This window comes from Arvicanthis niloticus, chromosome 2 (genome assembly GCF_011762505.2).
Source record: "Arvicanthis niloticus isolate mArvNil1 chromosome 2, mArvNil1.pat.X, whole genome shotgun sequence".
Lineage (NCBI taxonomy): Eukaryota > Metazoa > Chordata > Mammalia > Rodentia > Muridae > Arvicanthis > Arvicanthis niloticus.
Genome location: NC_047659.1, coordinates 66594670 through 66606996, shown reverse-complemented (window position 1 = coordinate 66606996; position 12327 = coordinate 66594670). Strand labels below are relative to the sequence as shown.

Here is a 12327-nt window from a genome sequence, read left to right as displayed (position 1 = left end):
CACTGGACGATTTTCCAGAGGTCCTGAGTTCATTTCCCAGCACCCACATGGCATTTTCAGAACTGCTGCCAATTTTTGGTCTCCTTGGACATGAATCATGCATGTGGTGCATTAACATACATGCAGGCAAAATACCCAAGCACAAAAAATAATAATAAATTGAAAAAATTAAAAATAAAGCTAATTTTTAAAACAGGGAATAAAAAAGAAGTCCTTCAAATCTAAGGGAAATTTAGATCAGAAATAAATTCAAATTACAGGAAAGAGTGTAGAATACTAAAAATACTAAACATGTAAGTAGTTATTCAAATGCATCATGGGAAAAGAGAAGGAAGGCTTCACAGTGAGGAGGAACCTGGTAGATCCTTTCTGTCAGATGTCTAGGGTCTGCACCAACAGTCCTAAACTGTACTGACAAGACAGATTCCTGGTACAGTGTGACAGAAATGGAACTTCATCTCTGCTTCCTTCCATTCAATAGTCCATGACCTCAACCAGATCGGGGAATGTGGAATACTGAATTTATTGCTGTGTAGCCAAGGCTATCCTCAAATGGGTGATCTTTCTGCCTAAGCCTCCCAAGAGCTGGGGTTAGAAGGTATTTGCTACTGCACCTGGTGCATATACTATTTTCAATTGATGATACGACAGAATTAACTAGTGGCATCTGTTCACTGTCATACTGAATAACTCAGAAGGTCTATCAGCTTGTTGTTCTGTGACACAGATATAAAACAGACTAGATTGGCAAGTAGCATAGTCCGTATTAGCACAGTAGCTAAGGAACATTTCAAAGGCTGGGAAGTCTGTGGACTATGCTCCCTCACTGGAGTGGCATGAAGCGGGGAGGATAATGAAAAGGGCACAGTGAGATCTCCAATGCTTGCAGATTAACAGGCGCATTGCTATATAGTGTGTGGGTTCAAGAAGAAACCACGTCAAAGTCATTGGGAAGGACTTTGAATGAGAAGATAGTGAGAATCATGTGCTGTGTATAAGGGTAAAATGAAATTGGAAAGTTGGAATCATTAAAAAAAACAAACCGTCAGCTATGTGGACTGTCTTAGCTGATTGTGAGATCCCTGCCACTGACATTATCCAGTCATGCGTCAGGACACCAGCCTGTCATATGCCATGGATCTGCTAGGACCTTCCTGCATGCCATCTAGTTTAATCTGCAACAACTTAAGTTAAATGAACACATCCATTGAAAATATAACTTAACCATATGAAAGGAAGTTAAAATGTGACAGTGTGGGTCTGGTGAGATGGCTCAGGTTAAGAGCTGCTTTTCCAGAGGTCCTGAGTTCAGTTCCCAGAAACCACATGGTGGCTCACAACCATCTATAATGGGATCTGATGCCCTCTTCTGGCATGTGTATGCGGAGCACACATACATTAAATAAATAAATAAATAATGTGACAATGTGGTGTGAGCTGCAAAATGCACTCTGTATTTTAAATTAAACCGTCCTCCACAGAGATGACAGGATTAAGCAGTTTTATCCGGTTGGCATATGTTTTGAATAACTACAGAAGGGATATCTGCTTGTCTTCCCCTAGTACATATATAAAACAGACTAGATTGTTTCAGGGCCAGATAGCTGTGCTGGGAGATTTCAGTGCTAATCTTGCATAAATTCTTTCAGAAAATAGAGAAAGAGGAAACAACTCAGAACTTGTTCTGCAAGGCCAGCTACTCCTTGTAACAAAATATGACATTTCATTATTATATTTTACAGGACAGGAAAATTACAGACCCATATTTCTCATAAATATAAACAGAAAAGTTGTATGTAAAATATTTCCAAATCAAACCTAAAAAGAACCAGGTTAACATGTCATGATTAAAAAGTGTGTGTGTGTGTGTGTGTGTGTGTGTGTGTGTGTATGTGTGTGTGTGTGTGTGTGCTTACCTGCATATACAGTATATACATGCAAGTGTCCAAGGCTATGAGAGGGCATCAGTTACAGGTTACAGAGATGCCCAATGTGATTGCTGGGAACCTGACCCAGGTCCTTGGCAACACCGTAACTTCTGAGCATCTGTTCAGCCCCATCAATTTTTTTCTAAGGATTGTTTTTAAGAATCTTTCAATGTAATTCACCACATTAACCCAACAGGGGAGAAAAAATACAAAATCAACTCAAGACACAGAATCATCATGAAGACAAAAATTCAGCACTTTTTCATAGCAGAAAGGAACGTCCCCCATCTAGTCTCAAGTGTCTAGACAAACCCTTAGAGATCTTCGTATTTTAATGTTCGAATAAATGTGATCCCTCTCCCTTCCCCCTCCCCCTCCCTCCCTCCCCCATCTCTAGAGTTAAGGAATACAAAGTTACTGTCAGTGTTTCTGTTGCAGCATTGTGCTGAGGACTGTAGCCAGTGTAATAGGGAAGAAAAAGCAAATGATTTAAAAGAAAAGCATAAATGCACTATCATTTCACACATGCAGGATGATGTATGCAGGAAATCCTAAAGGATCTAACAACAAACTGTTAGAATTGAAAAAAAAAAAAAAGCAAACCTTAAGGTGTTGTTTTTAAAAAGGTGATGGGTTGTTTAAACACGGTGACTTCCAAATTAGTTTTATTTCTATAAACAAGTAAAATAAATTGGAAGAATTTTCATTTGCAAAGGAACTGTTAAAATCAAATGCTTAAGAGTAAGTGGTACTGTATACACACTGGATACTATGAGTACTGCTAGGTGGAAGTAAAAGTAAAGATTTGATACTTTGTGAGCAAACCAAAGAGTTAATGCTAAATAAAACAGGCACAGAAATTCAGAGAAGCTAGACCACCGAGCCTCACCAGATAGTAACAATGAATTTAAAGCTACAGTGATGAGGTTCGTGCAGCTTTGGTTAGGAGAATGGAGTCTTAGTTAGGTTTCTTTTGCTGGGATAAAACTTGAGGACTAAAAGAAACTTGGGGAGGAAGGAGTTTATTTCATCTTACAGGTTCCAGACCATCAACCCAGGGAAGTCAGGACAGGAACCTGGAGGCAGGAACTGATACAGAGGCCGTGAAGAAACACTGCTTACTGGCTTGTTCTATGTGGTTTGCTCTATTTCCTTTTATCACCCAGAATCACCAGACCAGGGGTGGCACCACCCACAGACTGGTCTCTTCTACATCAGACATCAATCAAGAAAATCCACCACAGACTTGTCTACAAGCCAATCACATGAAGACATTTTCTTAATGGAAAGTCTCGCTTCCTGAATGACTCCGGCTTGTTTCAGGTTGACATAGAACGAGCCAGCACAAATGGAGTAGGATAGACTCCAAATAGACTCACAATACATAGTTAGTTGATACTTATGGGAGGGGCACATATATGTAGCGGGCTGATAGCATGGGAGCAGAGTGGCAGACTCGTGTATAGAGGTCAGAGGACAGCTTTCAGGAGCTCGCTCTCAATTCCTACCTTCTTTTAAGATGAGACTGTTGAGGTGTGGCCCTGGCTGGGTTGGACACAGAGATCCTCTGCCTGGATTAAAGGTATGCACCTCTTGACAATGTAGAGTCTCTGCACTCTCTGTTGCTGTCTGCTGCAGGCTGACTAGCCTGCAAGCTTCAGGCTGCTTCTCCTGCCTCTGATTTCCTTTTAGCCATAGAAGTGCTGGGTTTACAAATGCCTTGGTATGCAGGCTTCATGAATCAAAAAGTATATTTACATGCTGAGCCATCTTCCTTGATTGATTTTTGGCAAAAGAAAATTAGTGAGGACAGGATAGCCTTTAAATACGTGTTCTGAAACTCTTCTTTGATGGGGGTCAACGAATACCAACTATTTTAGAAAGCTGTTTATAACTTTCAAAAATGAAATTAACCATACATCCACCCATCACCGAGTAATCTGAATCCTAGGCTACAATAGGAGAAAGCTAATATACACATGTCCATCAAAAACCATGTGCCAAATGCTTATGGTGTCTGTTTAAAGGAGCCAGGAGTTAGGTACAACCCAAATGTCTTCAAGCAGTAAAAGGGATCACTGTGTGTTCAGACAATGGAATATTACACCGCAATGAGATGAACATGTCTGCTATTCTCAGTCTGGTGTCTAAATCACACGCATACACAATGGGCAGAAGGAGCAAACCTTGAAGTTTATGGACTATATGATTTCCCTATATGAAGTTCAAGATTGGCTGCAGCAAAGGCTGCCACTGAGGTATTAGCTGTATAAAGTGCAAGTCCTGAGCCTGCAACTGCTTTGCTCCATAATTCAGTGTTGACCACATGGAGGTGTTCAGGATTTGAGAATGAAACTTTATTGTTTTAGTTACTATAGACCAAATTCCTGTTAAGAATGAATAGAGGGGAGGATTTGTGTAGGCTTGCAGTTTGAGGGGATACAGTTATTGTGGATGGGAAGGTTGGAAGTTGAGGGTTCGGTCCTGTTTGTGGCGGTGGGAATGTGAAACTGCTCATTCACATCTCAGTAGATCAGGAAATGGAAGGAACATCCTGCGTAGATGCCACCATCCTTTTCTATTTTTTTATTTTTTATTTTTTTATTTTTATTTTTTTATTTCTATTTTTTATTCAGTCCAGGACCCCAGCCCACTGGATTTGTCATCCCCATTCATTAATCCTCTCTGGAAACCCAAATGTGTGCCCCTGAATTATTCTAAGTATTTCTTAATCCAATCAAGGTAACGAAGTTTACCATTCCATCGTTACAGATGGCATGCTCACTAAGCAAGTTGATGGAAGTAACAGGAGTATGTGTGGGCTCAGACTCTGCTCAGACATCATTATAGGTCAATGGAAAATTCTGGGGGAAACTTAAGGAAAATCTTAACAAGGTATCATGGTTTGAATATGCTTGGCCCAGGGAGTGGTACTATTTGGAGGTGTGGCCTTGTTGGAGTAGGTGTGTCACTGTGGGCGTGAGCTTTAAGACTCTCATCTAGCTGCCTGGAAGTGAATCTTCCACTAGCAGCCTTCAGATGAAGATGTAGAACTCTCAGCTCTGCCTGCACCATGCCTGCCTGGATGCACTATCAACCTACCTTGATGATAATGGACTGAACCTCTAAACCTGTAAGCCAACCTCAATTAACTGTTGTCCTCTATAAGTCTTGCCTTAGTCATGGTGTCTATTCACAGCAGTAAAACCCTAAGACACAAGGCATTGATGATTTCCCCAGTAACTTCATTCCTAGAAAAATTTCCCTCAGACCAAATGAAGCTATTATCAGGCCATTATTTACAACAGCAGAAATTGGCAACACCCAAACATGTCACAACATGCTGTGCTCACTGCAGCCATTTAAAATCATCTTAGAGAGAAAACATGCTTGTGAAAAAAAAAAAAATGACTTGTACACTTTACAGGAAGTCCCAGTAGGCAGACAGGAGTGACTCTCCAATCACAGGGTCCTAAGCCCAGGCCAGTCCTGCCCAGTTATCCAACCTGCTTCAGTAGCTTTATCCAAGGCTCCGGCAGTTCTTTCCAGCTATCACCAGGCTTGGCGGAGGCAGTGGAGCTATCAACAGGCCAGGCTGAGGGGCAGAAAGAGAACTGTAAGCGGAATAAATCTTTTCTCTCTTAAGCTGCTTTTGTCAGAGTGTTTTAAACACAGCAACAGGAAAAGATAGCAAGACAGAAATTGGTACTGGGAACTGGGCCATCACTTGAGAAACCTGCTCATGCGTTTCTTAGGCCACTGGAACTGGTCTGAGGCTGGAACTTAGGAAGAATTGGAATTTTGGAACCTTGGGCTAGAAAAGCACTTGAATGCTGGATGCATAACTTAATGGGAAATTCTGGTGGGAACTAGAAAGACAAGAAATGTGGACTTCGGGGGCAGCTCGAGGGGCTTCAAAGGACAAGACCTCTGTCAGGAATAAGAGAATATTTGTGTGACGTTTTGTCTACAAAATCTGGTTTCATTCTGCCCCAGCCCACAGCATCCAGAACCTGAATGAAGTTGAATTTAAAGGTACCAGACCAACTTGTTTACCAGAAGAATTTCAAGCCAGGAGAGCTTTCAGACATGTGTTGGGGAAGCAGCTGTGAGTGCTAAGGATATCAGCACTGTTGGAGAGAACCTCTTGACTCTACTGGGAAGTATCCCAAGAGCAAAACGCGTCAGAGGCTCCCTTTTGTGAAGATCCACTGACTGGATTCCCTTCTTCTGGAAAATTGTTTCCCTGGGATCAGCACACAGGTGTCTATGAGCTGTTGGCCCAAAGTAGGCAGGCAGGCTTCATCTCAAGGAGGCAGCAGAACTCAGCAGCAGCAGCAGCAGCTATATAATGCTGGCTTTACACATATGGAAAACACAGGCCTGAGGAGCTCATGGAGTCTTGCTGAATGTTTTCAGAGAGCTGCTAAGGCCAGGCAATGTATATGGGGTTAGAGTCCCTGCAAGGAGGCCATGAGAGGCTATTACAAACGGGAAGCTGGGAGCACAGGATACTGAAGATGCCAGAACTATGAGACACACATGGAGAGAGCTGTGAACATGGATTGGAGCCAGCCCCGGAGAAAACCTGTGTGTGAGAGGGCAGTATAGCTGAATGGCTGGTGCAATCCTAGTCTTTTGGAGCCCAGCTGATTTTATCACAAGTTCCAGATGCCAGACATGGAGCTCAGGATTTGATGTTTTCCATGTTTAATTTTGATTTCGATTCTGTGTGCTTTTCACTTGTTATGTCCTCTTTCTTCAATTTTGGGATGGGAAGTTTTACTCTATGCTATTATATGTTACACGTATTTTACTTTTCAGAGTAGTGCACAGTAAGAGACTGTGAGGTAAAATATTTATTTATTTATTTATTTATTTATCTATTTATTTATTTTGTGTGTATAAATATTTGCTGGCAAATATACACATGCACCACATGTATGTTTGGTGCTCACAGAGGCCAGGAGGGGAGAGTACTAGGTCCTCTGGAAGTAGAATTATGGGTGGTTATGAGTCATTGGATAGGGCTGCTCGGAACCCAGGTCAGATTCTCTACAAAAGCAGCAAGTGCTCATAACTGTTCCACCCTCTCTCCAGCTCTCAGACTCCAGGCTTTTGTTGTGTTTTAAGTTCTACAACTTTGTCAGTCAGCACTTTAGTTTTCAGCCTCATGTACTGTCTGTAAGTTTGTGACATGGTAACAGCCATGTAACTACCAGTGTGTAGAGTTTGTTTGGCGAGTCCTCATCCTCACTACATTTTTTTTTTTGTACAAATGTAGGCAGATATGATGTGGGACATTCCTTATCCCCTTGGTCCATATGTTTTTATTGAGCCTGGTATCAGTGTGCATATCTGGAGTCTGCATCCTCCTGGCAAATTTCTGGATTTGAGTACCCAGGGAGCACACCTCTTGAAGCCCATTTCATGGGTGCACTTGTGGATTTTGATGCTATATCTTTGGGTCACCACCTCGTTGATGGCAGAATGGCCCTTCTCCTTTTTGCCACCATTCCTTGTGGGAGCCATTCTGCCAAGTTCAAGTTGGAAAAAAGGGTGAGACTCTGTACTTTTAAAGTGTTGGAATTGTTCAAGACTATGGAAATTTTTTAAGTTAGACTGGAGAGGAGGTGCTAGAGAGATGGCTCAGAGCTTAAGGGCACTGATTGCTCTTCCAGAGGACCTGGTTTCAAATCCCAGCACCCACATGATAGCTCAGAGCTGTCTGTAACTCCAAGATCTGACACTTTCACATAGACATCCATGCAGACACAACACCAATGCACATAAAATAAAGGTCAATACATTTTTTAAAAGATCTCTTGAAGTTGGACTGGATGCAATTTAAAGTATAACAATGTCATAAGACTTCGAGGTAAGGGGTAGAAGGTTATGGTGTGAACACATGTTTGGGGATCAGGTTGACAAAGCGTGGAGCTACAATATGTTCATTGTTAGCCTGACAGAATCTAGACTCACCTGGAAGATGGACGTCAGGCATGCTTGTGGGCTATTCTTTTGCTTATATTAATTGGTGTGGGAAACCCACCTTGATTATTGCTGAGGCCGTTCCTGGTCTGTAAGACAGAGAAGGCAAGCTGAGTGCTAGCATGTCGCCATCCCTCTCCTCCTCCTGTGGCTTCGGTGTGACCCACTCCTCACCGCCTTCTAGCCACTGTGGATTGTGGCTTAAACCTCAAGCTAAAACAAGCCCTTTCTCCCTGAAGTCACTTCTTTACAGAATATTTTCTTGTGCCAACAAAAAAGAAGCTATGATCCCATGGCAGCGGGGCGAGCTTGTGCAAACACAAACCAGAGCCTGTGTCTCCCAGCTCTGAGGCTCAGTGGCTTCTGCTCTTCACACAGACCTCACTGGGGAGGCTGGGCTTGGCCTCCTCTGCTGCCTTCTTCATCTTCGACACTTCCACCCATATTGTGTCCTCCTTCCTGCTTCAGTGTCTTCACAGGGGCTGTGTCCTCTGCAGAGACTCTGCTATTCCTCTCTTGGCAAGACTGACTTGTCCACCTAGCACATCCCCCATCCCTGAAGTGCCATTTCCTCAGAGAGGTTGTCCCTGTCTAAAGATAGCCGCCAATGCCTTGGGCCTCCCACCCTAGTCTCCCACCTGAATCCTGTTGCCTCTCCTTGCTTGGCATTCAATAGAAATCCATTAAATGGCCATGGCTTCTCCAGAGGGAAGGGGCTGTCTTCTGCCATAGCTCAGTGGGATGGATCCTTAGGGGACACTTGGGGCGTCGAGATGGGGATGGTGGTTTGGCTAGCAGGAGAGAGGCAAGCTGCCTGTCAGTAGCTTACAGAAGAGCACGAGGACCTGACCCTGGCCCTTTGATCTTAGCCTTTGCCAGTAGCTGTGTGAGCAATCCCTTGGTCTTAAGCCAGTCCCTCTTTCCTTCCAAGAGACAGATCCCTCAGCTGTTGGGCAAGTGGGCACGACCAGAATGGAACCATGCCTGGCCAAGAACACGGCCCATGGGATCCAGGTCACTTCAGCAGCTCTTCCAAATGCAGACTCATTTGAAAGATTTATGTCTTGCCATTAACAGAGGGAAACATTTTTAATGAAAGGCAGAGAAAACAAGGCTCGGCTAGTAGGATTAGACATGGAGAAACAGAAATGAGAAGGAAGCAACTGCCAATGCTGTTGGGAATGAGGATGGAATTTGGCTCTGAGCTTCCTGGCAGCCCAAGTGAAAAGGGAAGCCTGATCGGTCACAGAGTTCCTCTCATTAGCAAGGAAGACGCCTGCTGGTTCCTCGGGGGAGATGTAATTTGTTCCAGTTTTAGTTTTTCCAGGCAATAAATCCTGAGTCAAATGTCTCCCTTGAGGTTGTAAAAGATACCGTCAATTGATGGGATAAATAATATGTTTGTCCTATGGTAAGTATCGAAAACTCTCCAGGGACCTGGGGGCACCCAGCAGCTCAGTGGGTATGGGTTTTGTTTGGGTATTCTTGTTTTTAAAATGTATTAGCATTGATTTATTTTCAAGGCAGGGTCTCTCTCTGTAGCACTGGCTGTCCTGGATGAATGTCTTTACTATTAATGGATCTCACACGGAGTTTTCCTCCTGAAGAGCTAAGACTATTCATAAATCACATCTCCATGACGTCGTGGGGACAATTTTGCAAGGAGAGGCAAGGGAGGAACCTGGCTTCCTCTCACAACACTGGTAAACTCCGTGTGTGTGGTATTTGTGGAAGAAAGCAACAAAATCCTTAGTTGCCTCATGGGAAAGAGCAGCTACCTTGAAGTGACAGCGAAAACACTGTCTGATGGCGATGGAGGGAGGCAGTCCAGCTGAGTCTCCCGTGTCTCCAAGTAGCTGTGTGATTTCAGGCATGTTGAACCTCTCTGAGCATGTTGCCTCTTGGGGAAAAAAAAGATACTTGCTTTGGAAGACAGAGAGGGAAAAGGGTCAGCGGCAAAGCACCGTGGGATGTGTGCGTGTACGCCATGCACTCTCGTGATTTCAGCTCCCATCCTGAGGACCTCGGGGAATTCCAGGCAGCATCTTCCACCCACAGTTCTGGGATTCTGCCCCAACTTAGCCAGAGGCAAGCTTGAGACATATACTGACCTTGCCTTCACCACGTCTCTAAGGGGTCCCACAAGCCCGGTCAAATGGTTCAGACCAGAGAAAACCAGTCTCCAAGGTCTGCTCATCTTTCTGACCATGGCCATATCCCCCCACCCCCCTTTTTTCCCTGTGCCTCTTTCTGGTCTATCTCAGCCTCTTCATCCCACCCACTCTCTGCAGCAGGCACAAGTCACTGCAGGCCATGTGTCAAACTCCTGGGCACTTTGACACCTCCAGGTCTTCACTGCTTGCCTTCCTGGCATGTGGTCCTGTGGATTCCTGGCCCACCTTTGATGTTGTTTTACTTAAAGTCTCTTCTCCTCAGAAGAGACAAGTGGTTAATTCCTCAGCCTCTCTTCATGGGCCTGACTTCTCCCATGTGTTAGTTAGAACTTGAGGTAGTCTTACAGACTTCTGACTGGGCTGGAGCCACACTGGTATACACAGATCCAGATCTTCATCTATATTACCCACAATACCCGGTGCTTCAGAAAGCTACAGTTGTGGACACAAAGCATCTAGCCGTTTCCATAGCTTTACAGCTGCTTCTGGGCTCTTCACACACACCCTCAGGGCTCACCCTAGAGCTGGCAGCTGGACCTTACAGCTTTGCAAGATGAGGAAACAGGGTCAGAGCTACAGACACTCAAGGTCATACTGCAAGTGACAGACAAGGGATCTGAAGAAGTGTTTGTGTTATCAAGGTCAAGAGAAATAAGCCGAGAAGTTGCCTCCTCTCCCAGCCCCCATCGGGTCTCCAGGAGCTACAGCATCCTCAGGATGCTTGACCTTGGAGAGCCCTCTGGGATCGCCCTGGTGGAAGCTCCTTTCCCTTGGTATTCGGCTCCCCTGAGGTGACACCTTCCTGGACTACCTGGACCCTCCTGGAGTACCTGGCACTGGGCAGGCCTTCCATCTTACTGGGGTGGAATCATTTTTGGCAACTTCCAGTCTAAGGTGAGGCCCTCCTACAGCCAGGGAACCCACTCTGCAGCAGCCTCCTCTTGGGGTCATTACAAAGAAGGGGTTGCTTGGGTTATGGTGGTTCTGGTTTCCATCTGACCACTCACACTTTCTTTAAACACCCCAGCTTAATCACATCCCTTCAATATCTTTCTTGCTGAGTGCCATTTCACAGATGGATACAATAAGGCACCAGGCAAGGAAAGTTAGAGAGCAGTCGGTCCCAGTTTTGTATTGATTTGGTACTGTACTGTGACCTGAGCAGCAAGTGACACCCACCCTTTAAGCCCAGGTAAATAGTTAATTTTTCTCAAAGCCCCAAGGGCCCTTCCCCTTGGTGTTCCATGGGGACACATGTTACCCAACTTCAGTTGATACTTCCAAACTGCCGAGCACCCAAAGGGTTAAAGGGGCCCGGAAGGGAACCCAGTAAGGGTTAAAATTATAAACGCATTTATCGCCCTCTGACTATTATTGGCCTGTAGACCGACGGCGTTGAAGCCGGGCAGAGCCAGGGGGCACCCTCGGATGGACTTGCGCAAACGCCACAACTTTCCAGCACGACCCCCCGAAAGTATCCCGGGCGCAAAGTTGGCGCAGCCCGCTCCTCCTCCGCAGCGTCGCCCTTCCCGTGGGGCGCGCGGCGGGGACGCGCGAGCTCCCGCGCGGGGCCGGCTCGGGGGACGCGGGGCTCAACGAGGCCCGGCTCCGGCCCCCTGAATTGGGGGGTCCGCGTCTGCCCCAAACGCCGCTTTCTTCCGTTTTCCATGTCATTTCCTGTACTAATAAGATGGTGGTCAAAGCAGGGGAGGAGAGCAGCAGCGAGTCGCCGCCGCGCTGCCGCTGGCGCTGAAACTTTACCCGGCCGGGGACCCTGCGCGCGGCCGCCCCGTCCCGCCGCGTCCCGCCGCCCCGGCCCCGGCCCGGCCCGCCGCCCCGCGTGGGAGCCCGCGAAGGTGAGTGGGCCCGGTGGCCACCGTGGCCATGAACGTGAACATGGCTTCGGAAGACGCTGGGCGGCTCGCCAACCGGCGCAGGGGCCGCGGCGACGAGCGCTCGGGGACACTGGGGAGCGGGGCGCAGGCGGGCGACGGGGCACGGGCCGGAGCACCGGGAACGGGGCGGGTCCCAAGGTGGTCCGGGCCCGCAGGTCGCCGCCGCCGCCGCCCGACGCGGGCCTCGGGCGGCCCAGCCTCCGCCTCCTTCCTCCGCGCACTCGCCCGCCTTGTTCCACTGTAGCCTTTTCCACGGCTCCGCCGCGCGCTGACGGACGCGGACGCCGGCCAATGGGAGCGGCTGCCCGGGCCCGGCGTTCGCAAAGAGAACGCGTAGAC

At 46.5% G+C, this 12327-nt stretch overlaps 1 protein-coding gene across 3 annotated transcripts in view; it reads left to right on the top strand.

Moving 5' to 3' along the window:
- The first annotated feature begins 11412 nt into the window (after positions 1-11412).
- Positions 11413-12327, top strand: part of Prdm11 (PR/SET domain 11) — a 79271-nt gene continuing 78356 nt past the window's right edge. Inside the window, exon 1 of one of the 3 annotated variants that reach the window (XM_076929305.1) lies at positions 11413-11949. In XM_076929305.1, the coding sequence (XP_076785420.1) occupies positions 11761-11949 (189 nt within the window). In that variant the 5' untranslated portion in view covers positions 11413-11760. The remainder of the gene's footprint in view (positions 11950-12327) is intronic. The other 2 variants (XM_034495367.2, XM_076929309.1) reach the window with 2 other exon arrangements.